This window comes from Cavia porcellus, unplaced genomic scaffold, assembly GCF_034190915.1.
Source record: "Cavia porcellus strain 051 isolate PalLab524CR breed Dunkin Hartley unplaced genomic scaffold, mCavPor4.1 scaffold_31, whole genome shotgun sequence".
Classification (NCBI taxonomy): Eukaryota; Metazoa; Chordata; class Mammalia; order Rodentia; family Caviidae; genus Cavia; species Cavia porcellus.
Window position 1 is genome coordinate 2,173,401 of NW_026947514.1, and position 27,596 is coordinate 2,200,996.

At 58.8% G+C, this 27,596-nt stretch overlaps 2 protein-coding genes across 6 annotated transcripts in view; one reads left to right on the forward strand and one right to left on the reverse strand.

Moving 5' to 3' along the window:
- Positions 1 to 6,115: 6,115 nt before the first annotated feature.
- Positions 6,116 to 8,350, forward strand: Ankrd9 (ankyrin repeat domain 9). The gene is made up of 3 exons (XM_063240917.1): positions 6,116 to 6,295; positions 6,765 to 6,841; positions 7,281 to 8,350. Exon 3 carries the CDS (start codon positions 7,342 to 7,344, stop codon positions 8,272 to 8,274), a length of 933 nt encoding a protein of 310 aa, XP_063096987.1. The 5' UTR covers positions 6,116 to 6,295; positions 6,765 to 6,841; positions 7,281 to 7,341; the 3' UTR covers positions 8,275 to 8,350.
- Positions 8,351 to 10,886: 2,536 nt separating this feature from the next.
- Tecpr2 (tectonin beta-propeller repeat containing 2) overlaps positions 10,887 to 27,596 on the reverse strand; it is a 70,774-nt gene continuing 54,064 nt past the window's right edge. For 4 of the 5 annotated variants that reach the window (XM_063240914.1, XM_063240911.1, XM_063240913.1 and 1 more), the window contains exons 18-20: positions 14,860 to 15,001; positions 14,325 to 14,474; positions 10,887 to 14,000 (exon numbers count right to left, since the gene is read on the reverse strand). In XM_063240914.1, the coding sequence (XP_063096984.1) occupies positions 13,846 to 14,000; positions 14,325 to 14,474; positions 14,860 to 15,001 (447 nt within the window). In that variant the 3' untranslated portion in view covers positions 10,887 to 13,845. Of the gene's footprint in view, positions 14,001 to 14,320; positions 14,475 to 14,859; positions 15,002 to 27,596 lie in introns of all 5 variants that reach the window. The other variant, XM_063240915.1, reaches the window with a different exon arrangement.

A 27,596-nucleotide genomic window follows, 5' to 3' on the forward strand; every position in this document is an offset into this window, starting at 1 on the left:
GTAAGGGCCCCAGGTCAGCCTGGTGGGAGGATGGTGAAGGGAACCAAAGTCCCTGGGGTTCAGACTCTGCAGGTAGCAGAGCTCCTGGCCAGCACCAACATCCGGGCACTGTGTGGGTGAAGCTGCCTAGCATGCTTCACCTCCCGGCCTGCAGATAAGCCAGCTGCATGAGTGACCCTGGTCAGTCGGGGAGGCAGAGGGCTTCCCGGTCCATCCAGGTGCAGTGAGGCGTGGGGAAACTCAACTGTCCTGAGCCAGCACATGGGGTGCTTGTTACACAGCAGCAGGCACCAGCTACACCTGTAGGCATTTCATTTGTCTCTCAGTGGTTGCTGGCATAACAGTCTTCAGCCCACGGCCCCAAATCCTCCCCCTCCAGGGCAGCACTATCTATCCAACGATCTTTTAATTTTGATAGAGTTCTGCTATCTTATTCAGGCTGCACTAGAATTTGTGATCCTCCGGCCTCAGCCTCCTGAGTTCTGGGATTGCAAGGGTGGGCCACCATCTCACTGGACTCAGTCCAACCCTCCCAAGAGGTGGGCAGGCAGCCCTCTTTGAGCAAGGGACCATTTCCTGCCCCCTCGCAGGGCAGCCCCTGCCCTGAGGTACAGGACCTTTCAGGAAGGCCCGGCGACCCCAGGACCAACGTCCCTCGTGGACAAGAACGAGCTCGCTGGAGACCTTGTATGCGTGGGGAGGGTGGGGGTGCCTGGGTCTCAGCATCTGCACTCGGCCCCGCCAGCCCTGGAAACTGAGGCACCGTCGATGCTGCGAGCCCGCAGCGGCGTGGACGCTCCGGAACAGGCACAGCGCCCTCTGCCGGTGCTGCCACTCCCGGCCGCCAGGGGGCGGTGTCGCCCCGCAGGCGGGGGCCGGGCGACCTCGGTGCCCGCTGGCCGCACGCGGGACAGGGACTGTGGGGCGACCTGGACCACCGGGCCCCCGACCTCAGATTCGCCTCCCACTCGGCGCCCTCGTCCCAGCCCGCGCTCTTCGCCTGCCTGGCGCAGCCCGCCGGGCACCTGCACGTCCCCTCTCGGCTTAGTCACGCAGTTTCGAGGCGACTGCGCCCCGCCGCGCCCGGGATGGGCCGTGCCACTTCCGGGGTGCCGCGCCAGGCCACAGCGCCGCGGGACCGAGGCTCCGGCGTGTGGCGGCCAGGGCCAGGGCTGTGTCCGGCGATGGGGCAGGGGACCCCGCCTCCTCCGGGAAGCCTGCCTCGCTCCCTGTGGCCTGGGGAGCACGGACGCCTCAGGTCGAGGGGCAGCGCCCGACCCCTTCCATGTCCGCTGCACAGTCCCCCGTGTGGTGTGCACGGCCTCCCTCCCAGGCTGGGTGCGCCCAGGGCGGTGGCACAGGCGGCCCCTGTCCCCGGCGTGTCCTTCAGACGCAGTACGGAGGCTGCAGCCCTTGAAAGCCAGGGTTTCAGCAGAGGACTAAGTTGCCCAGGCTGGGTTTGAGCTCGCAATCCTCCTGCCTCACCCTCCCAAGTGCTGGGATCTTGGCTGTGCGCCACCACCGCCTGCCTCTTAGTTTCCTCCTGTCTTTTGCCTTCAGTGGCAGCTGCACCAGCCCAGGGTGCAGTGGGGATAGGGTGGGCGAGCTGGCACTGTGCTCAGGCGGGGACAGGCACCGCCGCAGCACTGTAGGAGGCCGCGTGGCCAGGTACAGACCGTGCAAAGCCGGGTGAGCTCCGACCTCCTGCAGTTGGTGGCAGAAGGGCAGCACCTGGGACCGTGGCCTCTGGGGCTCATGGCTACCTTCTGCCCTCACCTTCTGGGCTTCTGGGTCTGGGTCTGGGCCCCTGTGCCACGCCTGCCACCTTGCCAGCTGGTCCCACCACCCTAGTCGCCTGTTGCGTGATCTCCTCGTGCACATGCTCGTGCAAGATGCTGCCCCAGGCATATGCACACAGCTAGCTGCTGACCGCACACAGCACAGGTGATGTCCCGTCTGCACATAGCCTGTGCATAGGTCCACCTCCCCACCTGTCTTCCCACCCTCTCCAGAGGATGTGAGACCAAAGTGTCGCTAACCCCCTTGCCTAGCTGGCTGGTGGCCCTCCTCCTGCTGACCCCATCCTCCTCCCTGGTCACCTTGACCTTTGGTGACCATGTCCTTCCCCTCAGCTGGGAGCACTAGGCTCTGGGCATGGGATCCTGGCTTCTCTGTCCTGCTGTTCCCTGCACTGAGCCCCTCATGCTGTAGCATAACTGTTCCTCACCTGTGGCCTAGGCCCCACTCCATTGCCATGGATACCTTTGCCTACCCCCCCTCCTCTAACCTCAGGGTCTCACACTCCACCCCCACCAAGGTCAGAGGTCAGATGGTACCCCTGCACTTACTCCCCTTGCTGTCCCCACCCCAACTCTCATTGCCCCCTTCATGCAGCCTCCTGCCTATCTCAGGGACCTTTGTCCCAGTGGCTGTGGTGGCAGAACAGGCTCTCTGAGGGAGGGGTCGGTCCTTGGGTCAGGTTCCAGCAAGAGCATGGCAGGGCCAAAGGTCACAGCTGTCCCCAGATAGGGAGACCCTTAGCCTCCCCTAGAGGCCTCCTGGCCCCAGCTGCCCTCTGCACCCCATGTCCATCCGGGCCTCCGCAGAGACTGACCCACCCAATGTCCACATGTGCCCTGTGCGGCCTCTGCCAGGCCTGGAAGCTGTTCTCTGGGGTGCAAATGTGGGTGGTGATGTCCACACCTGCTGGACCCAGTGAGACTACGATCTCGGCTACACAGGTCCCTATCTTGTGTGGCCACAGAGCAGGACCTGGCTGCTGGGTTTATAGAACAAGATTCATTTCTCACAGGACAGGAGTGGGCTAAGGGTGAGCGCCTGGACATCCCCTCTTCCAGGGCAGAGCAGGGCCAGCCTGTCACACTGTCACCTGTCACCACGGCGAGTCAGTTTCCAGTACTTGAGCCCTGGGACATGTAAGCCAATGCAGTGACCTTGGCTGTTGTGGTCAGCTGTGATGGTGGCTCCAGTATTAGCCCTGCTGTGGCCATGAACGGAACCGGTACACTTGGTGTGGCTGTGGTTGGAGACCCTGGGCTGCCCTTCACTGCGAGCCTCCGGGTGGTGGATATGAGCTGGACACAGTCCCTGGCTGCAATCTGTCCCTACCTTGGGCTTCTGGGACAAGTCCAGACTCCTTTCCCAGTATGCATGGCCCCTGCCCCGCCCTTCCGCCCCGCCAAAGCTCTCTCTGCCAGGTCCAAGACAAGGTGGTACTCCAGACCATGCCCCAGGACAAACTTGTCTCTTAGGAAGCAGCTCTGGGGCCATCAGGAAGGGTGGCAGAGACAGTGGAGGTGACAGCCCACCCAGGGTGTCACCCTCCCAGGATGTCCCAGCCAGTCAGGGGCCCAATCACATGCAGAAGGGGGAGGGGAAGAAGCCAGGAGGAAGACGAGGAAAGGGGAAAGACCGAGGCTGAGGTCACAGAAGCAGGTCCAGGTTCCAGGTCCAGGTTTCAGCCCAGTGCCCCCTGAACCACTACCCAGCTGGGGGAGCATTTCAGGGAACTGGGGCGGAGCCATGAGTGTCCAGCACCTTGGTGGGGTTGGGGAGCTCAATGGTGCCAGGGGGCATGTGCAGCAGCCTGCTTTGGCAACACTCTGCGTACACCAAGGAGCCAGAGCAGCATAGTGGGCACAGGTGCAAGCGTGCACAGGTGTGAGTGGACACAGGTGTGAGCAGGCGCAGGTGTGAGTGGGAACAGGCATGAGCAGGCACAGATGTGCCTGGCACTCCCACACAGGAGGCTGAGCCAGTTCCGGGAAGAAGGTGTGGGTATTCCTAGCCCTCTGGGGACATGGGTGTTTCCCAGTGCAGGGCCTGGTCTGGGAAGAGGGAGACCTTGGAGAGATGCTGGGTGTAAGCATAGCATAAACGTGGGCGCTGGATGGACCCTGGGCGCCTACACTCCTGATGTCAGGACCCCAGTCAGAAGCTGGGTGGCCCGAGCCTAGGTCCCAAGGGTGCTGCCACAGCAGGGGAATCACTGGCTTCCTTCTGGCTCTCTACTGATGGGCGCCCCTGTCCCCTGTCACCAACTGGTGTGATCCTTGCTTCTGAGGTGACAGAATTTAAAAGTTGATAGGTTTACAGCAAAAAGCTGTGACTGGATAGTGAGAAAATGAGGCGCCCAGCTCTGCCTGAGATCAAGGTACCTGGAGTAAAATATCGGAGGATGACAGAGGCTTCTGTGGGAGACCCAGGGCCATGGTCGAGGGCACTGACCCAGATGCAGGAGAATTGGAGATCCTCCCTGGATCACGGTCCCAGGCTAGCTGTCGCAGCTCCAGGGTCTGGAGGGTTCCTTGGGGCTTGGGGGTAGTCTGTTTGCCAGGTGACCATCTGGGCAGCTGGACATCCTTGTGTGTCCCACCTTGTCCTCAGTCTTGAGGAGTTGAGACAGGCTCAGCAAGCCAGAGCTAAGGAAGCTTGTTTTTTTTTTTTTTTTTCTGTTTTTCCTTTTTACCGGTACTGGGAATCGAACTCAAGACTGCCTGCTTGCAAGGCAGGCGCTTATGCCGCTGAGCTAAATCTCCAGTCCCTAAGGAACCTTGTTTTGCCAACCTATTTTTATTAGTACTTTTTATTTTATTTATTTTTGTCTTTTTGGGACAGGGTCTAAGTATGCAGCTAAGGTTGGCCTTAAACTCACCAAGTAACCTAGGCTGGCCTCCAACTCAAAGCACTCGTCCTGTCTCAGGCTCCTGAGTGCTTACAGGGATTACAGGTTTGCACCACCACGCCCAGCTAGTTTATTTATTTATTTATTTTTGGTACCAGGGATGGAACCTATGACCTCAAGCTTGCCAGGCAGGCGCTTACACCACTGAGCTAAATCCCCAGCCCCTCAGCTTGCTTTTATTTTAATGAGACAGATTCTTGCTATGTAATTCAAGTTGGTTTAGAACTTGCAACAATTCTGCTGCCTCAGCCTCCTGAGTGCTGGGATTACAGGTGTGCGCCACCAGACATAGCTGTACAAACACCACTTTTAAACTAACCCTGGCTGACTCTGAAGAAAGCTCAAATTCCGCTTTTAATGAGTAACAGGTTAGTGGTCCAGGAATTTGTCCTCTGTCCCTGTGGGGGTCTCTGGTCATCTCTGAGACACTGAGTGGGGGCTCTGTGTGACCTGTGGGCAGGATCTCCCTGCAGGTGAGATGGGTGGTGGTCATAACTCGTGCTGTTGTTGGTGGCTGTGGAGACAAGGTAAACGAATTTTGTAAGAGAATAATGGGGCTTTTTGGAATACAGTCTCAGTATTTTGGAGCCACAGTCACGCTATGTAGCTCAGGCTGGCCTTGAACTCGAAGTGATCCTCCTGCCTCAGCCTCGACAGGGCTGGGAAGACAGACATGGGCCTGAAGCTGTTTATGGAGGGAGCACAGTGGGGCCTCTCCCTCCGAGCCCACCTCTCCCCGACTGGACTGTGCTAGTCCACTTGGAGCACAGGCTGTTGTGGGCCTGGTCACAGCTGCCCCTTCCCCTCTGTCTCAGTAGGGGCAAGGGCTTCAGGGAGTTTCCCAAGGTCATCAAGGGTCAGGTGTCGATTAAAAAAAAAAAAAAAGAAAAAAGGGGCTGGGATTTAGCTCAGCGGCATAAGCACCTGCCTTGCAAGCAGGCGGTCATGAGTTCGATCCCCTGTATCGATTTAAAAAAATAAAGGAAAAAAAAAAAAAGGTCAGGTTTGCTCATCAAGGGTCAGGTCTTCTGGGGCTTGGAACTCGTGGGGCAACGAAGAAAGCCACACAGGGCGGACCGTACTCAAGCAAGTCGGTAGCACCATGCAGCCAAAGCCCCGGTCCCTGCTGGGCCGGGCTGGGCCACCCAGAACCTGGTGCCCACAGTTCGCGGACTGGAGCCCCGCCCCATTCCCGCCAGGCCCCGCCCCTCAACCTGCCCCGCCCCTCCCGGTTCCCCCGGCGCACCCTCAAGTTTCTCCGAAGTTTTCCGCGGGTCCTGCTGTGGGTCCCGCCCACCATCTCGTGACGTAACAATGGTGCAGCGCGGCGACCAATGGGCAACGGCGAGGGCCGGCGGCACTGGCCAATGGCGGCCGCGAACGGCCCCGCGGTCCTGCCCAGCCCCGGCCGCACTGCGCCGCCCGCCGCCCGCCCGGTGCCCGCCCGGCGCCCAGCGACCCGGCCGCGGCTGCTCAGAGCGCGGCTGCGGCGGGCGCGGGCGGCGGCAGCTTCCTCCTGGCCGCCGTGGGACCTCGTCTGTTCATCTTCGGAGGACTGGGACGCCGGCTCGCGGCCCGGTCGCCCCGGCGGTGAGTCCCCTCGCGGCTTGTTCTCAGTGCCCAGCGCCGCAGGTGCAACCTCCGGCCACTGGCCGCCTGGGCACCGGCGGGCGGGCGGGCGCGGTCCCCTCCCCGCGGCCGAACTTTACGTAACCCTCCCTACGCCCTCCCCTCGTGCCCGCACTGGCACCTGGCGCCCGGGCCCGGACTGTGGTGGTCCGGGGGCGCGGCCGCGGCCACCTCTGGGCCCTGCTCCGCCACCCGGGCGCCACCCCTATGTCTCCGGCCGCCCTGGATGGGAGGCAGCGCCGGGGTCCTTGCCGCGCAGGGCCCCGGAGAGAGCGCGAGGCCTGGCGCCCCAACCTGGGCACTGACCTTGGACGGCCGGTCCCCGCTGGGCGCGATGGCAAACGCCGGCGTTGGGCGCGAGGGCTGCGGGACGGCGCCTGTTGTGCTGCTGGGAGCAGGACCCGGCTAACCGCCTGCCCTTGTCTTATAGATGAGGACGCTGAGGCCCTGCAAGGGAGCGTGAGCGCCCGGCCTCGGATCGGATCAGACCGGACGCCCGGCAGGCAGGTGGGCTAGCAGCGCGCGCCCCAGGCCAGCCTGGGAATGGTCTGCGCTGCAGTGGGGCTGGGGCTGAGGCCAGAACCGGAGAGCTGGGGCTGGAGAACCTATTCGATGGCGAGATGGGCCCAAGCTTTTCTATTCCTTCCTGACATCTTCTTTAGCTAGGGGTGGCCAACTTGGCTCAGGTGGAGACAGGTGGGGCATCGCCCAAGTGTGGGCAGAGCAGGACTTCTCTAGCAGGGGAGCCAGAGAGCAAGGGCATTTGGGGGGGGAGATCAGATACGGCGTGATCAAGGCTGCAGGCCGTGCTTCCGGGCCCAGGAGTGTTGGAGTACCTGGAAGGCAGTACTTGAATCCGCCGACTCCAGGGTGGCAGTGGGACATTTTTACAGTGCATGAGTGTGCCCTCCCCGGGCCAAGCCGCTCACACCCCCTTCATCCGCAGGTCGAGCTTTGTGGCAGGCCCATGCTGTGACCCCGAGGCGCCGGGTCTGCAGACAACCAACATGCCGTGGGACGCTCGGCCCGGGAGTGGCGGTGACGGTGGGCCGGAGGGCGCGAGCGCAGGGCGCTCACGAGCACAGAAGCAGTGCCGGAAGTCGTCGTTTGCCTTCTACCAGGCGGTGCGTGACTTGCTGCCCGTGTGGCTGCTCGAGGACATGCGTGCCAGCGAGGCCTTCCACTGGGACGAGCGCGGGCGCGCGGCCTCCTTTTCGCCGTCGGAGGCGCTGCTTTATGCACTCGTGCACGACCACCAGGCCTACGCGCACCACCTGCTGGCCACCTTCCCGCGCCGCGCACTCGCGCCGCCCAGCGCAGGCTTCCGCTGTTGCGCCGCGCCAGGGCCGCACGTGGCGCTGGCAGTGCGCTACAACCGCGTGGGCATCCTGCGCCGCATCCTGCGTACTGTGCGCGACTTTCCGGCTGACGAGCGTGCACGCCTGCTGGACCGGCGAGGATGCAGCCGCGTGGAGGGCGGCGGGACGTCACTGCACGTGGCCTGCGAGCTGGCGCGGCCCGAGTGCCTCTTCCTGCTGCTGGGCCATGGTGCCTCGCCCGGCCTGCGGGACAGTGGTGGCCTTACTCCGCTTGAGCTGCTGCTGCGGCAGCTGGGCCGCGAGGCACCGGGCCCTGGGACCTCTGCCGCTGGGGAGCCTCGCCAGCGCCGCCTGCTGCTGCTCGACCTGCTGGCGCTCTACACCCCTGCAGGCGCCGCTGGCCCAGCCCGCCGTGAGCTGCTGGGCGATAGGCCGCGCTGGCAGCGGCTGCTGGGTGAGGACAAGTTCCAGTGGTTGGCGGGGCTGGCGCCACCCTCCCTCTTTGCGCGTGCCATGCAGGTGCTGGTCACCGCCATCTCGCCCGGCCGCTTCCCTGAGGCCCTGGATGAGCTGCCGCTGCCACCCTTCCTGCAGCCATTGGACCTCACGGGCAAGGGCTAGGCCCAGATGTGCTGGGTGCAGACTGGTTTCGAGTGCTGTACGTAGCACTTTACATATATCCGTCTCTGCAGAGGAATCTGTCTTGTCTGTCGTGTCTGTTGCGTGCACTGGGTTCCTGGGCCGAGCTCAGCACGGTTCCTCATGTAGGATTTTCTGGGCGTGTCTGCCATCCCTGGGAAGGGGTGGGGAAATTTCCCTGCTGGATGGAGCAGCTGTCTCAGATGATGGCGTAGATCTACATCTGGAGCTGGGAAGGCCCTGGATGGGGACAGAAGGTGCAGAGCCTGGAAGCCATGGGGCCTCAGACCTCCCCAGTGGGGCTTGGGCTTGGCTCTGTGGCCCAGGAGGCCAAGTAAGGCTGGGGCAGGTGCTGGGGAGGTGGGCCCTAGGCCGGTCTCATTATACCTGTTCCATGCCCCCTCTTGTGCCAGTTTCAAGTCCTGATATGGGGGTTAGGTGGCCTGCCTTGGGGTGGCCCTTAGGTGGTCACCACAGTGGCTGGCAGGTGGTGCATGCCCCTGGGCAGCTTCTGTGGGTGGTCAAGAAGTGGACTTAGCTGTACCCTATTCTTGAGGACAGGATGGCCAGGCTGCCCTGCCTGGATTTCTGCTGGGCATGTGTGAAATTCAACCTGCACTGGTTTGTGCGTGGACCCAATGTCCTGCCAGGAGAGGAGGGCCAGCAGTCTCATGGCAGAGCAGCCAGCCCAGCGGGGGCATCTGCTGTCCACGCTACCCCTATTCCTGGGGGAGCACACCAAGCGCTTGGAGTGGCTCTACACAGGCTCTGAAAAGGATGTGACCCCATTCCAGGGAATGGGGCTGACTGTGGGGTGCTCAGACCCGTGCTGCTTCTAGCTCCAGGGTGGAGTGAGGCTGTGCATCCTGCTGCCGCATCTCAGCCTTGGGACTTGAGGGCAGCAGTGAACACTAACAAGCCAGTGACTCCAGAAGTCCCTGCCTGCCTCAGGTTCAAGGTGCCACCATGGAGACATTTGTCACATGAGCAGTCACAGCAGTGGCCACCGTGGCTTGTGGGGGCTGGGCCTGGGAAGGCCATGAGGGGCTGGTGGAGCCCGTGGCTTTGCCTGGGAAGATGGGTACCTGTCGGAGTGCAGGCTTCCCTTTCATGAACAGCTGCCCCTGTGGTGACTACCTGGGGCAGGGATGCAGCAGTGAGTGCTGTCTGTTCAGGGTGGGCGCCCGCCTGGACCCACCTTGCAGGAGGCAGCAGTACAGTGAGGTGCTTGGGAGCCACGTTGGAGGGCCTATCTGAGGGGTGGCCTGGGGCAGCTCCGGACCCAGGAGGGACAGGAGGGTTAGGGTGGAGGGTTAGGGAGCAAGCAGCTGGGCGTGGCTAGCAGCAGCTGGAAGGATTGGTCCATCATTGATAAGTGACTTGGCCCCCCAGGGCTCCTGGACTTGGACAGGTGAGGGCAGAGAAGGCTGCTGGGGTGACTCATCACGTGGGTGGGACAGGGAGGAAGTGGAGGCCCAGTGGGCAGGGGCCAGGCCAGCATCCTGAGTGGGGCTGATGGCTACCTGGCCCGAGGTGGCCTTGGGTGCAGGAGGCCTGGAAAAGGTCCCAGCAGATAAGCAGGACCTCAGGTTATCTGGCCCGGTGACTGCTGTGCAAGGAGGGAGGTGACCTGGCATCTGGCTTATTGGTCCCCTGGGTCCTCTGGTTCCAGGAAGGGCTTCGAGAATGGGGTGGCTTGACACAGCTTGCAGACTCAGAGGAGGACCAGGAGGCCAGAGCCAGCCATGCCTATGCCCCGGCAGGGGCCCGATGTGATCTCAGGCAGTGGCCCCACCCAGAACGTGTTTTTCTCCAGACGAAGCATAGGGTCTAGGCCGAGTGCGTGAATTCCACCCATCTCTGCTCCACACCTTCCCCACACCCACTGCCCTGGTGGCCGTGAGCCTCTGGGACTCAGCCCACTGGGACTCAGGACCTGGGACCTTGGCCCCCACAAAGGAGGAATGAAGGTGCTTCAAGCCACCATGGAGGTGTCCCACCTCCCTGACACTGTCCCCAGCTCCCAAAGGGACTGAAGGACAGGGTGGCCAAGGAAGAGGCCTGGCTGTGTTGAGCCTGCCTCCTGCTCCCGCTTTCTGCTCTTCCCAGGGCTTTTCTCCTTCCCATGCAGTAGGAGCGCAGTTCACGAGTCACCCAGGGAAGGGTGCTTGGTGTAGGGACTCTCCACAGCCCCCTGGGCTGTGACTGCCTTCACCCTGATGCTTGAAAAGAGGACAAGACAGGTAAAGGAGTGCGGAGCCGGATGGGTTAGGGTGGAAGCTCCTGCCTGCAGGGGGCTGGAAATGTCTTTCTGCTGGGCTGTGGAGTCCAGGGCTGGGTGAGGCAGGACACTGACACTGCAGTGCCACTACTCGCCCCTCCACCCAGCTCCCTGACAGCGACCTTTGTGCCTTTCCAAGGTCGTGCGGGTCTGCTGCCTAAACACGAGCCTTGTGCTGAGGGTACTGGGGCTGGGAACGGGGCCAGGCACACGCGATGGATCCACCCCAACATTTCCTTTGTAAGGAGGACTGTCAGAGGTGTCTTTTTTTGTGTTTGGTGATATCTGAGTCAAGTAATGTTGACACTGTGAGTAGTGTTAGAACTGAACTTTGAAAATGTAAATTTATTTTTGGAATAAATACATTTACATGGCTCAAAATTTGAAAGATACAAAAAGGTATATGCTCACAAGCAGCCACCGTGACCCCAGCTTCTTGACCCAAGTAAAGAACCTGTCACTTCTGGTGCCTCCTGTGCCTGGAACTAGGAGAGGTTTCGAATCTGCCAGATGCCTCCGGCAGTGGCTTCCCCTGCCTCCTCCCTGTCAGCTGGCTTCTGGCATCACGGCTTATAAATGACCCGGGCCCTGTCCCCAGCCTGACTGTTCCTAGGGATGCATTTCCAGGGCAAAGCTTGTGCCTTCCTGGTGGACTGCACCCACTGCATGGTCCCTGCCCCGGTGTCAGGTGTCTGAAGCATGCTTCTGCCTCTGCTGTCTGGGTGCCTGCCAAAGCCCCTCCCTGGAGTCCTGGACTGACCCGGCATGCCAGCCTTAGAATGGGCCCGCCCAGGGCACCTCCAGGTCTGGGCGGCTTGGTGGTTGCCCTACACCAGGTTAGCACGCTGTGCAGCAGGTCAGGCCTGAGGCCTCTGCACACGCTGTGCCCTGTCCTCCACAGGGGCTCTGATCAGCTCTACACAAGGGTTTTCTTCAGTGGCTTTCCCATTGTTTTGAGGCAGGGTCTTGCTATGTAGCAGTTCAAGTTGGCCTTGAACCACGTGATCTGAGTGTTGGGCTGACAGGCAAGCGCCACTGTGCCTGGCCCCTATCTCTTCTGAGTTCAGCAAGTTTTTGCCATCGAGGTCAGAGATCGTCACCCCAATACTAAGTTCTTTAATCCACTCACTGTTACTTTGCCCCAGCACTAGGCAGGGAGCCGCAGCAGCTGTGAAGCTGCCCTTTTACCACCCCGTGACCCTGCTGACTGCTGTGGCCGGGCCCTACCTGTCACTACTCTGAGCAGCGAGCACTCAGCTGCCATGAGGTGTCTGTCACCCAGCAGTGACGGCCTGCAGTTTGCCGAGCCGAGCCTCAAGCCCCGAGCTACCGGTGTGGGCTCTGGGGAGGTGGGTGCCTGCCCTATCGTCACCCTCCACCACCCGCCCAGGAGGGAACCCGGGGTTCCCTGTGCACTGGGCACAGCACTGCACGTGGTCTTCTCTGGGTCTCGGAGTGTGGACTGCATCACTTCGTCGCCAGGTTTGCCTGCCTGCTTCTGTTTTCAGTACCGAGTGTTACACTGTGGCCTTTGCACGGGACAATACCCTGGCCCCACCCACTTCATTTGGAGTTTAGAAAGCTCATGCCATCAGTGAGTTAGAGATCTTTCTCCTCTAATCGGAGGTTTCTGTAATCCGTTTGCTATTACGTTGCCCAGGCTGGGCTCAAATTTGTGATCCTTCTGCCTCGGCCTCCCAGAGCGCTGGGATGGCAGGTGGGACTGCCACACCTGGCTCCTCGTGCTTTCTGTCCCACCAGCCTCATCTCTTGACATCTCTGACGTTTCTTGCTCGGGCTGCTACCCAGGACTGTGGAGGTAGCCTCTCTCAAATGTTAGTTCCCATAATGCACTTCTGGTGTGGGTTTTGCTTGCTGGCCGGGGACCTACACCTCTGGAGCTGCCCTTGGCCATGAGGAGGCAGCCTGTGCTTGCCGGGGCTGTGCCCAGCCCTGCAGAGACACCTGGCAAACGTCACATCTTTCACGCTGGCCAGGTCCCCAGTGCCCAAGGCCCCAACCTGGCCCTCAGGGGCACTGCCAGGGCACCTTCTCCCAGCTCCAGAGCTAAACTTGCTCAGGTTTGCAAAAAGCCGAGTTTATTGCACGACTCAAAGCACAACTGAAGGTGAAAACCAGACAGAAACTGCACCCCGCACTGAAGGCAGAAGCCGAGAGAACCGCTGGACTTGCTTCACTGCACGAACATCCCGAGGCCTGGGAGGGCCCTGCCCGTGAGGGGGCCTGGGAGGCAGCTTCTGTGAGGACGTGAGATGTGAGACTGGCCGCCACATCTGTCCTCCCCCGAGTAGCTGGCGGCCTGTCACAGCCTGTGTTTTACTGTTGTCACCTGTGGCCTGGGCTTCTGAAGACATACTCAGCAGAAGCAGGCATCGAGTGTTGCCACACAGAGTGGCTAAAAAAGCAGCCAGGACTTGCTTGGGCCAAGTGCAGCTCGAGTGCCAGTGGGCAGCGCCCCCACCGATCCTGAGGACCTGTGACCATGGCTGGACAGGCACAGGACACAGCGCGGAAGGCCCGCAGGCCCTGTTTTTAGATGTGTTTCTCTTCTAAACCTATGGGACTAGGTTTTGGATGAGGTATCTCAAGAGGGTTTGTAATACAACAAACACAAAGGCAACGGTCAGCAACACTGTCCTCAGAACGCCTGGCTCTGGCGGCCACAGCGGCACTGACTCAAGTCACTCCCCCGGCATGGTAGGCGGCTCCTGTTGCTGGCACCTGTGGCCTTGGTGGTGGATGGCAGGTGCAGGAGTGTAGGAGTGTGGGACTGTGCTCCCACTGCACACAGCCCAGTGCCACACAGGTGGCTGGCCAGTCCGGCCGGGTCCAGCACAGAGTGAGCCAAGGGGCCACATGTGGAGGACAGGGATGTATGGTGGATGCACTGCTCTGTCACCTGGCACTGCTGGCACAGGTGTCTGCAGTCCAGCCCAGCTCCTCCTGCCACACAGGCTCCCCACCTCCCACACAGGCAGGGGTGTGGACTTGAGCCTGACTGCTGTGCATGCAATAGGGTGGAAGCTCCATCCCCACCTGGAGGCAACCTCCCGAGAGGCCACAAGTGTGATTGCCGCGTGACAGCTATGGGCAATCGGGTGAGGCTGTGGGCTCTGGAACAAGACACGAACAATGTGGGTAATGAGTGTGGGTGTCAGCGTGGCTGGGTGCATCCGGACACATGTCATGAGGCCAGCTTCTCCGGGGTGCAGAGCCCCAGGGCTGAGCCTCCTCTGGTGGGTGCCGCTCCCTCAGATCACCTCCCACTCGTCCTCCAGGTCCTCGGGATGTGTGGCAGCCAACGGGCCACTCCTCGGGGTGCCATGGGTGTGGCTAAATGTCCTCGTCAGCCGCTGGAGAAGGTAGCCAGGGGGGCCCACTGCCCACAGCTCATCGGACGAGGTCACTACAGGGATGATAGCCAGGCACAGCTTGTTAACTGGGGTGGGGGCACAGCCTGGGCCTTGCTCTGGGTCCGGATGCTGCCCTGTGCTGGCTGTGGGGCCCTAGAGGAACCTCGGTACCCGCTGGGCTTCTTTCCTATGCCTCCGAGCAGCACACTGCACCCTGGCTCAGCCTGGGGCCTGCACAGCCGGCTCCCCCAACAGGTGGCCTGGCTTGGGCTCTGGCTCTGAGGTGCAAGGCCATGTGGGGGCCACCTTTTCATAAGCCCCACTGATCTGGCCAGGGTCCCCAGGGGCCTCGAAGCCCACCATGCCCCAGCACCTGCCTGTGAAGCACAACACGTTTCCAGGGATTTTCTTCCAGTAGTCACCAGCTGGGTTCTTGTCTGTGATGCCGTAGCGTCGGGCAAGGTCACCATTGGGACAGCGGGCCCACACAGTCCGGGTGCTCAGCGCCAGCTGGCAGGCCTGCAGCCCTGCAGGCAGACAAGCACTACTCAGCACCCAGCCCTCCTGGACGGTGCTGACACCAGGCTCGCCCATGGCACGGCCTGCAGGGACAAGGCGTCCTGTTGGCAGGTGAACCACTCTGAGGTAGCCACAGACAGAGGACACAGGGTCTGAGTTGCCTGAAACCATCATCTGTAAAGCACTGGGAGACCACCCGGCTTGCAGTACCCATCACCTGCCTCACAGAATGGCAAGCACGACATGGAGCCTGAGGAGGAAGCAGTGGCAGTGGGGGACAGGCTGCCCAGTAGAGAACAGGGCCATGAGGCCATAACCCACAGCCCACAAGGCCATGGTGCTGGGCCACGCCACAGGCCATGCCAGCAGGGCCATCTCCTGGGATGTCCCTACCTGGCACGTGTTCCCAGCTGGTGCCCACGGGCATCTCCTCGGTGATCCCGGTGCGGACATGCACGTTCCACCTGCTGTCCAGCACCCAAAGCATCTGGTCGTTGGGACTGGCGTAGACACTGACCAGGGTGACCCCCGTGGGCTGCAAGGAAGAGGCTTTTATAAGGGAAGGGGATAGGGGCCTGAGGGGCATCTGCGAGGGGCAGGGGCAGGCACCTGCGTCAGCTCCCCTACAGTCGCAGGCGAGCCAGCCCAGGGTCCTAGCTGATGCCTGGCCTCTGCAGCAGAGGACCGGCAGGCAGATGCTGAGATGATAGGGGAGATGCAGAACAGGGCTGAGCTGCAGGGGACAGGAAGGGGTGGGGGGAGACCTGCCACCTGTCTGTGCGCCCTGCCAGATCCCCACCCACATGAGGGCAGGGGATGTCCTTGGTGCTGGTTGTGGGTGACACTGTAGTGGCCTCTTCCACTTGCCATGGGGCCACCCACCCTTGGCTGGATGAAGCCTCCATGCTCTGAGAGGGGCTCCCTGGCTACCAGCAGCGCCCATTGGCGCTCCTCCCTGGACTCAGTCTCAGGAGCAGGCCCTCTGCTCCGGGTTTGCACGCCCCACCGCCCCATGCCTCGCCCTAGGGATAGTCATACTGTGTTCACGCACTGCCAGTGCCACACACCCACTGGCCCCTGTGCGGACCCAGAGGCCAGACAAAGCAGTGACACTGTCCTACAAGCTTCTGGGGTGGCAGGAGAAGGCGGAAGTGACACAGGAAGAGAAAACGTGGAGGAGGCAGGGTACCCCCAGCAGGCGCATCCAGTGCTGCGTCCTCCTGTCCACCTCTGAGAGTTTGGAAACAGGAACTGTCCCCGCTTCTCCATCTCCAGCCCCTACCAGGACATGGGGCACAGTCACAGAGGACATCCTGTGAGGCCTGTGCCTGGTTCCCTGCCACACAGTGTGGCCACTCACCCTCAGCAACAGCACCTGCCCAGCCTCTGACGAGGGCCCCTGGCACATAAGCTCAGTCCACTGGGCTCCGAGGCTTGGGATGCTGGAAGAGCCAGGGCTGCTGCACCCCTAGACCTGCTGGCTGGCCTGCACTCGCTCTGGCCCAGCAGAAGCAGTGCTTGCTGGGAGAGTTCCTAGCCGCAGGCACACACTGTCCACGCAGTCAGCTAGGGCTGTGGGACCTGCTAGACCTGTGGCCCTGCAGTCTAGTCACAGGGTGTGGTGGCCGAAGCCTTGTCCTGTGCTGCTCCAAGGCCAGTGGGTGCTGGGCTCCCAACACACGTGGGCACCGTGCACCTACAAAGACTCAGAGAAGAAGGGCGCACTCTCTAGCCTTTTCCAGGTTCCAGTATTTCTCAGGCTGGGTTGCTTGAAACACCATGCCGCCTACCTCCATCCCTACTGGTACCCACGGGTGCTTTTGGTCCAAACTCGAGTGCTATCCTGGACACCTCCACCTGGGTCACTCACTCAACAAACACTGGGCACCTTCTGTGCCAGGCACTGGGGACACCTCGGATGCCCACTGTCCCCCACCTCCCTGGCAGGGCCATAGTCTGCCAGCAGGGAATGGGCAGCAAAGAAGGAAAAGGGCCATAGGGACAGGTGGGGAAGGCGTGACTGTATGCTGAGGAAGCTTTTTAAATCAATTTTATTTCTATGGTGGTACTAAGGGTTGAACGCAGGGCGCACTGAGCTACATTCCCAAACTCTCTATTGACGTATCTCACCAGAAGCTCCTGTGCTAAACTGCCTTACGCTGGCCTCCTTGAGATCCTCCTGCCTCAGCCTCCTGAATAGCGAGGATGACAAGTCTGTGTGCTGCCGTGCCTGGCTTAGACTTGCGTTTTAGTCCATGGATTCAACTAATTTTTTTTTTGTCTTTTTCCTTTTTTATCGGCACTGGGGATCGAACTCACGACTGCCTGCTTGCAAAGCAGGCGCTTATGCCGCTGAGCTAAATCCCGAGCCCCGATTCAGCTTATTTTTCAGGGAGCACCAACACCAAGAGCTCCACTGTGTGGGCCTCTGTCTGAAGGCGATGAGAACTCCTGAAGTGCTCTCTGGCTGATGCAAGAGCCAGGGCCCAGTACAAGAGCAGCCTTTCCGGTCTCTCCCAGAGTCCGGGCTAAACACTCCTCCTTTAAACAGAGAGGCTCTAGGCCAGTGGGAGGCTCCAGCCAGAGCAGGCACTGCGGGCACACAGTGAGGGGCTCCAGATGACAGCTGACGACTGAGGGCATCAGGGCGAGGACACTCAGTGGGGAGTGATCAGCACCAAGGGCTGGACCTGTGGGGGGAGGGCTTCCTCTAGGGCTGTGACAGTGTCCTGGTGTTACAGTGCCGGTGGGGGCTGGATGCAGAGGACCTGGGATCTCAGTTATTTTTCACAAGTGCACGGACTCTGCAGTGATCCCTCAATGTTAGAGCAGCAGTGAGTCTGGCTCACTCAAACGCGTCACTCGTGACTGCCACTGTATATGGCTGGAGGGGCCTCAGGGACTTAGGACGCACACTCCTGTCACAGGCCGTGATGCCAGCCCCCACAGGTGAGCAGCTGCATGCTGCCAGTCCCAGCAGCAGCTGGTGCAGCGCTGGTGGCGGCAGGGCCTTCTTCCACGTGGCCTTTTCCGTTTGTTTTCCTCCTAGTGCACCCTCTTGCCACCGTGTCTACCCCTGCCGGCAGACAGGCCTGGAAACCAGACGCTGATGAGAACTGCCCCGTCGCCTGTGTCCACCCTCCAGAGCCATCACTGTCTAGGTGGCTGCTGTGATGCTGCTCAAGGCCTTCCTTTCTTTTTCTTTGTGACAGGGTCTCACTATGTAATTTACGCTGGCCTCGAACTTGTGATCCTCCTTCCTCAGCCTCCCAAGTGCTAGAATTATAGGTGTGTGCCTTTGCACTTGGCCTTGTGGTCTTTCTGAGCATGCAGCCCAGCAGAGAGAGGGGCTTTGGGCCGTAGATGGACAGCAGCAAAGTGCCAGCCCTTCCTCATCAGGGGTGGGACGTGTGGCTGTGGGGGGCGTGCTGTGATGAACACAGGGCCTCTCACCTCTACTAGGGGAGGTGCAGTCTGCCTGTGTGCCTCACCCTTGTTATCAAGGGGCTGCCAACACCTAGAAAGCATCTGCTGTGCCATGAACTAAAGAGGGGCAGGAACCAGCAGGCCACAGGGGTCACACAGGAGCAGAGAGCTCAGACCCATGCATAGGGAGGCCCTGGAAAGCCATGAAGCAGGACTTTCAGAGAAATGATGGACCAGGAAGGCTGGAGGGCGGCGGGGAGAATGGCTTCTGGAGGAAGGCTCCAAGCACAAAAAGTCAAAATAGGGAAGAAAAGCCAAATAGAGGCCTGGTTAGGAAGGAGGCAGCCCAGTGAGAGCAAGAGAGCCAAGGGCTGGAGGTGACATCCCAGCAGAAGGACAGGACACTGCCAACAGAGTACACACAGGACAGGGGCCGGGGTGGGCACCTCAGAACAGCCCAGACAGACTTCTAAGACAAGTGACAGCTCAAGAATCAAGGGTGCATTGCCAAGTGTGGTGGTGCTCGCCTGTAACCCCAGCACTGGGGAAGCTGAGGCAGGAGCATTGTGGAGAGCTTGAGGCCAATCTGAATTACATAGTGAGACTCTGTCTCAGGGGACACCAAAACCATCCTGCCTCACACGGCCGGGGCTTCCTGAGCAATCCCTGTGGCCTGGGGACAATGGCAGGCTCCCTCAGAACTCCTGATGGAAAATGAGCTCACCCCAGACCACTGTGCCCAGCCACTGGCAAGGTTAGGGGCAGGAGAAAGATGCAGACAAGCAACACCTCCAAAGCGTGGCCTCCACAAATCCCCCAAACCAACACAGGCAGAAAAGCCAGGACCACAATGGGAGGAGAGAGGGCAGAGAGGTCCTGGACAGAACACGGCGTGAAGGGGGGCCACATGGGGCTGGCAGCTGGGCTGAGGGTATGAAGTCGCCCAGGAGCTAGCAAAGCCTTGGTGGCAGTCACGTCCGGGGACACAACAGACACATTCGGGAACCACATGCATGGCGCATGCCCTGTCCCGAAGGATGAGCGTGTGTCCCTCCTCCTTGGACACTGGGCAGTGGGCAACGCTATGAAGAGGGGGAGGGATGGAGGCACATGGTCAGGTGATGGGGCTGCAAAAGCCCTGTGTCCTTCTCTGCCAGTGGCTAACGCTAACCCCAGTAACCCAGCCACTCCCACAAAGCCGCTGGAGACTGTCCTCCCTTGTAACCCCTGGAGCCAAGTGTCACCTTAACCTGCAGCCACGTGCGTAGGACTTCCATGGTCCCCAGTGCCCGCACAGGGTGGAGGCCTGGCCAGGGTTAATGGGCCCCTTCCTTGATACCCTCCATGAGGATGGGCCGCTGGCCGCTCAGGCAACAGTCACTGGGTCACACAGAGAACAGGCTGCATTCACTCCCATCTGCAAGGAGCAGCCTCTGCTGGGAATGGAGCTGGCTGGAGGCTTCAGGGATGCCACATGGAGCGTCCCCTGTTGCCTGGCACCTGCATGCCCACCAGCTGAGAAGCAGGCTCTTGCCATGTCGTGAACACAACCAGGGCTTGCTCAGCAAGGTCTGACCAGGACAACTGGCAGTCTTAAGTGGCCAGTCCACAGACAGGTGGCCACTCCAGTCACCAAGGGGTGGGGCTGATCACATCCCAGGCTGGATCGTCACCTCCTGCCCTGAAACGCTCTCCTGAGGCCCCGTTCTACTCCAAGACAGCCCCGGCCCAAGAGCCACAAAGCCAGTCCTTGGATGATCACAGATTTTGAGCCTAAGTGGAGATTCCCAGGAGTCCTCAGAGGAGGCAGCCACAGTGTGCCTGGGGTGCCCAGGACCCCAGCGATGCCCAAGGGACCTCCACAGCTCTGGCCTATGTGGCCCCCCAGGGGGGCTCCAGATAGACATGCAGGTGCCCCTGTCCAGACACGGATAAGGCAGCTCCCTGGCTGGCAGGTGGAGCACAGTGTCCCCCACAGCTTGGGGGCCAGGGTTTACGTTCCTAATCACAGGCCCTGGACAAGGGCTAGACCTGCCTTGCGCTGACCCTGCCCCACTCATGCCCACTGTTAAACCCTGAAAAGAAAACAAAATCCTCCCCGGTGGCCTATACTTTCATAACCGGCTGCCCTCTTGTTGATCGAAGATCTCTTTATTCTACTTGTTTTGAGGCTGTGTAGTTCAGGCTAGCTTTGAACTCACTGTGTGGCCCAGGCTGGCCTTGCACTTCGGGCGACCCTTCTGTCTCAGCCTCCTCCTGAGTGCTGGGATATCAGGTGTGCACCACCATGCCTGACCTGATCACAGATCTTGACACACTACACTTGGAATGAACCCGAGTCTTCACACTGAGCTACATCCCCAAACCATTTTTAATGTTTTATTTTGAGTCAGGGTCTCATCATGTTACTACTTTGCCTAGGCTGGGCCTGAACTTTCCATCTTCCTGCCTCAGCCTCCACAATGCTGGGATTACGGACCTGTACTCCACATGGGTGACCTGCTCTCCTGTTTTCCGCACGCCCAACAAAAGGCACTCGAGGGTTCTTTTGACTTTTGCCTCTGTAAATTTTGCCTTCATAAATTCATGTTGCAGCAGCTGAGACGCATGTGTGCCTGCCACACCACAATGTAGCATCTGGATACACGACACCATTGCCACACTGCCCGGGCCCTCCTCGCCATGGCCACCCATTCTGCGTCAGCTCTGGCAGTTCACATGCACAAGTCCACGGTGCTGCTGCCAGAGGGGGGCACGTCTAGCCCCTCATGGTGCCTGGCCGAGGCTCCCTCACCGCCTGTCTCACCCAGTAGCTTCGCTCTGTGTCTCTAAGTTCACGAGGCCCTCCTTGTCCCATGCCTGCTCTGCCACTTATAACCCCATCTAGGGTATTTTCCATCTCTGGTATTGAAATATCTCTCTAGGAAAGTCCATTTTCAGTGTCTCCTGACTTCTACATCCCTGGCCCCTGAACACATGAAGCTCTGACCACCAGGCCTCTGACTGTCTGCACTGCTTCTGCTGGGACAACTGGTGCTGCCCGCTTCTCTCTGCGGGTCAGGCTGGGCTGGGTCGGGCGACGTGAATTTACTGTTGGTTTGCAGACATTCCGGAGCTGTGTTTGGAGACCCCGCTGACCCACACAGGAATGGCTGGACTCAGTGAGTCTGCTTTGGGCTCTGGCAGGCAGAGCCAGAGTGGCTTTCAGCACCAGGTCTGCTGGGCCAGTCACCAAGGAAAGCAGTGTGGAGAACCTTTTCTGGCTTGTCTGGGCTCTGAGAATCGTCTCCTGTGTCCTGCTCCTGCCTGGTTCTGGTGTTCCCTCCTGGGGAGCCCCGCAGATCTCTGGTGTCCCCTCCCTGGATTCTCAGGTCTGGCTGCTCTGCTCGATGTTGCGGGTGCCGGCTCAGCCAGATCTTCCTGCCAGCGTCTCAGCTTGTGTACACTGTCCTGGCAGAAGCAAGACCAGTGTGGGGGTCCCCTTGCGTGCTTCCCATTTCTCACACCCCACCCCGTCCTCTGCTGGCTGCTGCCCGGTGTCTTGGAAAACGGTTTTCTGTGCTGGTCCTGCAGCTGTTTCCAGCAGGAGTAAATCAAGTCCTCGTTAGTCTGCCTGGCCGGAGGTGGAAGTTCACCTGTGTTGCCTGGACCTTCAGCCCTCTGTCTCAGGGACTGCGTCCTCTGTGTGCAGATAACACTGAGTCATCTTTTAAATGCACACATGTCATCTTTTAAAAGGGTGACTCACGCTGGGAGAGGCAGCACTTACCGGTCATTCCGGCTACTCTGGAGGCTGAGGCAGAAAGACAGCAAGTTCGAGGCAGTCTGGGCAGTTTAAGCAAGATCCTGTCTGAACATGAACTAAACACTAAAAGGGCTGGAGGTGTAGTTCAGTGGTCACATGCTTGCCTGGGATGCAGGGGGCTAGTGACTCGTTAGTACCAGCTCTTTCTCTATGTTACCGAATTCCCTGCCCTATTCATTATGAAAATTATCACACATACAGAAAAGCTGACGGAGCTCTACAGGGGATTCCCACATACCCACAACCAATAAAATTCTACCGTGCTCCTTCTTTATGTATCTGTTCCTCTCTTATTCATCCATTTATCCACCCACCCACCCATCTTTCATCCATTGATCTCCCATCTTTCCATCCATGCATCTGTTCTTCTATCCACCCATCCATCCATCCTCCATCCATCTGTTCATCCATACATCCTTCCATCCACTCATCCATCTTACTTTTGGTTGGACTTCAAAGTTAAGTTGCAGGCATCAGCACCCCTTTTCCCCTAAATAATTCAATATGCAAATTATTCAGTGGATGTCCATATTTGCCTACTGTTTTTTCTCGAGATAAAATTTACCTGTAACAATGATGCAAAGGCCAGGCCTGCTGTCCTGAGCCTGCACACTACCCTGTGGCAGCAGCCTCCTGCCCTGGCCAACCATTCCCACGGTGAACATTGTTCTAATCTCCATCACTGCGATTCTCTCTGCTCTGTTCCAGTCTCGTGCCTTTTTGGCCCCACTGAGGAGCTTTCTTTCCTCCAGGCGATGACCATGAGACCATGTTTGTTTGTTCTCTTGGTTTCCACTATCCCCCATCATGGCACCAGGGCCAATGGTCAGAGGACAAGGGTCACTGTAGCGGATGCTGCCTGGGACATGGTCCCCCCTCCAGCTTCTCTGCCATTCTTTCCTTTAGCTGTGGCCTGGGTCCTAACAGGCCTGCTTCCTCCTGGGAGCAGAGGTACAGGGACATTTTAGGAACACACCTGTGGCGGCTTCTCAGGTGACGGTGTCTTAGCCCACATTCCCATCAGCCCCACCTCTGCTGTGAGGCTCCTGGTCCCTGCTCTGGGCACTGAGTGTCATTGCTGTCCTGCCTAATGGGCCTGCCCACACTGTCCAGGCACTGGGCTCAAGTGCTGCCAGCAGGTTGGGGATGCCTTGTCTGACAGAGTTCGGCCAGCCTGGAGGCACCCATGCCAGGATGGGCACATCCACACCTGCTCTCTGCCCAGTGCACACTCCAGGCTGCCCGGCTACAACCAGGCTTCAGAGCATGGAATTAGCATGTCTCACCCAGGCTATAACATCTACGCACACCACATGTCAGATTTCAGACACAAAGGATGCTCAAGTGTCTCTAGGAATTGTGCACGTGCTGGGATCAAACCCAGGACCTTGGAAGCACCAAGTCTGTGCTCTACCACTGAGGTGCATGCCCAGTGTTTTGCATTTTGAAATGAGAATGCTTTGAGCCCAGTGTGATGGCACACACCTAAATCCCAGCCCGTGGGAGGCTGAGGCAGGAGGAATAACATGAGTTTGAGGCCAGTCTAGAGTACATGGCAAGACCTTGTCTCAAAAACAACTGCAAACAGAAATGACAGTATTTGGAAACCCTGGATTCCATGAAATATGCCAACCACACCCGTGTCCTCTTGCCCTGTACTGCTAGCAAATGGAAGGTTCTCTATGTGGCTCCAGGACCTCTGTCCCTCACCATTCCGTGTCTGTATGCGACGGACACCTAGCAGCTCCTGGGGACCTCCAGATGCCCGCACCCACTCTGGCATGGCACCTGAGTGGTCACCCCACCCTGGGTTTCCCTCACTGCTGGCTTCCCTCTCTCTCGGCAGTGCTCATGGAACCAGCCTAAGCCCAGCCTTTCAGGACCTCCCCAAGCCTGTAAGGCAGGCCCCTCTAGGCTCCGCCCACCAGCCCCAGCCTACCTCATCCCTGCTCTCAGCCCCGCCCTGGCTGACTTGCCCTCCTCCTGTGGGGAGCCATCGTCGCCCGGGCAAGGCCTCTCCTCCAGTCTGTCCCTGCCTGAAGCTGGCCACTCCACAGTCATGTGCTGATCACAGGTGACAGTGGCACAGCCTCTGAGCAGGATCCTCCTCACACGGATTCTCCCAGAGCCCAGAAGCCTCCTAGGAAGGCGCCTCTTGCCCCAGATCTCCTGGCCCTGCAGCCCCCTGAAACTCCAGAAGCCCAGGGCCCAGAACTTATGCTTCAGAGTCAGTGTGTACGACTCCACAGTGGCCCTGATTGTCCCTGGAAAGGACAGCTCTTTTTCTTTTTGAGATACAGTCTTTCTGTAGTTTTCAGGCTGGCCTTGAACTTACTATGTGGGCCATACTGGTCTCAAACTTAGGTCAATCATCCTGCCTCAGCCTCCTGAATACATGCGCCACCACCCTGGATGGGACAGCTCCTGTGTCAGCACCCCCTGCACTGAGGGGCCTGAGGTCTTGGTAACAACCTGGAGACCATGGTCTTTGCCTGCTCATCCCAGAAAGAGGTGCCTTTGATTCCCTACCCAGGGCTAACTTCTTGGGGTGGCCGGGAAAAGCAGCAGAGATTCATATTCTACACAGCTGGGTGCTTAAGGGTGCCCTGGAGTACGAAGCTGCGCACCAAGCCACGCAAGATCAGTCCTTTGCTCAGCATGGCAGTACCTGTGGTCCTAGCTACTGGAGAGGCTGAGGCAGGAGGACTGCTTGTGCACAGGAATTCCAGGCTGGCCTGGGCAACATGGTGAGATCCTTTGCAAACAGCTGGTCAAGCATGGGAGGTGTAGCTCAGAGGCAGAGCACTTGTTTGGTAGATATGTGGGCCTTGACTCCAGGATGGCAAAAAGAATGAGAACAAAAAAGAAGCAGAGTGGCTCTTTCGGCACCCACAGGCCAGGTCTGGCAGGGCCCACTGTCACCAGTGCGCCTAGCGAGCTTACACGGAGGGCTCTGTGTTGCCTCATCTGTAGCCCTCAGGGGCCGTGGCTGGTTCTCACCAGCTGACCTGGTATCCTGATCTGAATCATTACCCATCTTGCTTGCACAGTTCACAAAACACCACGGCATCTGTGCTCCCAGCACTTAGAGGTGGGCCTGGCTCCCCGCCAGCAGCTTCCACTCCACGGTGCTCTGCCAGACAAAGCCACCATCAGCAGAGTGCATGACCATGCCCCTGTGGAGCTGATGGTGCCAGTCCTCACGGGAGGAGATGGCAGGAAGCAGATGCCTGAGAAATACAGGTTTCCAAAGGTCACTAAGTCACCCAGGTTGGCCTTCAACCTGCAGTCCTCAGGCCTCAGCCTTGCAGAGTGTGGGCTCTCAGGTGTGCTCCGTTGCCTGCACTTCCCCTTGGATCCATGCCGGCGGTGCTGTGGAAGGTCACACCACAGATGTGCAGCGCCTAAGGTCCCTGGAGCACACACAGAAAGTCCTCCAACTGAAACAGCGTGCCTGGCTTGGAAGATGCTGAACATAGCTATAAATATTTTCCATAAAGGGGTCCAAATGGTAGTGAATCTGAACACCGAGTCATTTGTTTTCAGTGCTCTGTTGAAGCTTCACCCCAAAGCCACTAAGAGAGGGAGGTTTTACCCAAAAACAGAAAACAAAAATAAAGAAGCTGCTGCCCATCCAGCAGCAGGGCATCCTTGTGTGGATGGCACTGCTTTGCCAGCTTGGGGCCCTGGGCACCAGGGTTGGGCACCTGCACACACGGCACCCGCTGTTTCCTGGTATCTGGCCTCAACCACACCACTCTGCCTTCAAACCTTTTTCTATTTCTTCTGGGTGGTGCTGGGGTGGACACTAGGGCCATTTGTGGGTCAACCTCATGCTCTTCTTGGGCTTCGCCCTCAGCCTCCAAATCTCTGGTTCACATCTCTGGTTTCCCAGGATCCTCTGCAAGAAGATTCCTGCAGGCCGTGCCTTAGAACATCTGTGGAGCTCACCCCAAGCCTGATGTGTGCTAGGATGGCCCCTCTGGCTCCTGTAGGCAATGTTCTGGTGAGGCCTTGGGCCTTCAAACCACAGGGAAGGCTGGGTCAGGGGCTGCCCTGCGCCCACATCCCAGCTCTGCTACCCGGGGCACCAAGGCCTCAAGCAGCTTCCTGAGCCTCCCTGAGCTGTCAGGTAGGATGTGACCCTGTCCTGCTGTTGGTGTCAAGCAGCAAGAAGCAGCCTTGGCTCTCCCACTTCCAGGGTGAGAATGGCATGGAAGGAGGTGTGGGCGCAGAGCAGGTGGGGCTGACTGCCTGGAGGAGCCCCTCAGGGCCAGAAGCCAACCGACAGGGGGTGCTCCAGCTGTGCCTCAGCCTCAAGCCCAGCTGGTTGTACTGCGCCCAGTCGAGACCCCTTGGTGTGAATCTGTCCTACTCTGGCCATTCTCGGGGCGATGCTGCTGGAGACTGTGGTCAGAGCATACTCCATCAAAGCCTTACTCCCCTTCGGCTTTAAGGCTACGCTAGGATCTAGATGGCCTCTGTCCAGCTCTTCGTCCTGATCTCCAATGCTACGCCATGCAACTGGATTCAGCACTTTCCTTCTCCTGTCCTGGCTCCTGCCCAGCACCCCACAGGTCTTCCACTGCTGCACCGAGACCAGTACTGCTCGGAGCTCTTAGCACACTGTCACTCTCCAGCAACACACCATGAGCCGTAGTGCGTGATCAGGACGTCAGAGCAGCTGGGCATGACAGCACAGGAGGCTAAGGCAGGAGGATCAGAGGTTCAAGTCCTAGGGCTGGGGACATAACTCAGTGGAATAAGTGACTGCCTAGCAAATGCAAGGTGGTGCATTTGACTCCTGGTAGCAAAAAAAAAAAAAAACTTCAGGTCCTGCCTGGGTAACTTCATGATACCCTGGGTTAGGTACCTTGGCATCATTAAGTTAATGATGTCTTGAACAAGCAAAAACAAAAAATGGGTGAGGACATACTTAGTGATATCTGAATTTGATGCATGGGTACCACCAAAAGAGGAAAAAACTGGACTAGAGGGAATGTAGGAAAAAAACAGAGAAGATGAACAAACCCAAAAGATGGCTTTGGAAAAGATCAACAAAATTGACAAATCATGGGCTGCACTTCGAAAAAGAGAGAAGACAGAATGATTAAACTTATTACTATCAACTTCAGAGACATAAAAAGGCTTATGAGCAATGTACAGACTGCATACCAATAAATTAGGTAACATGGGGAAATGAATACACCCCTGAAAACACAAAGGCTGCTCCAACCAAGTCAGAACAAACCAAAAATTCTGAATAGACCTAGGACAACTACAGAGATTGATACAGGAAAGAAAAGGAAAAGGAAAGAAAGAAAATGAAAAGGAAAGAAAAGAAAATGAAAATGAAAGAAAAAGAAAAGGCCCCCTGCGACGCCCTTGGCCCTCGAGCCTACACTGTGATTCTAACGAACCCTTCCCAAACTCTCCCGGGGGCGGGGGGGTGGTGGTGGTGGTGGTGAGGCTTTTTAAGAGCCCAGCACTACCTTGATACCAAGCCAGGCAAACTTGACAAGAGGAGACCAAAGATTCCTCATGAATATAGATACAAAACCCCACAACGACACTAGCAAACGAAACCTGTCATCCAAAGACGCAGTATGGTGTACAAAACCCAACACAGCACATACTGACGAGGAAAGAGCACACATCTTCTCCAGGCACCCAGAAAAACATCTGACAAAACCCAGTGTCTCGGCCAGGCGTGGTAACATTCACCTGTAATCCTAGCAACCAGGAAGCCCAGCACAAGGCAGGAGGATTGCCACGTGTTTGAGGCCAGCCCCATTACACAGTGAGTTCAAGGCTGGCTTGAACTAGACCCTGTCTCAAAAAAAAAAAAAAAAAAAGGTGCTTGTCCATGTGCACATGGGATCTCGTACATGGGAAATCC

Bases quoted from the DNA above. Each gene is read 5' to 3' on its own strand.
- Ankrd9 (XM_063240917.1), top strand. From the start codon at position 7,342: ATGCCGTGGGACGCTCGGCCCGGGAGTGGCGGTGACGGTGGGCCGGAG.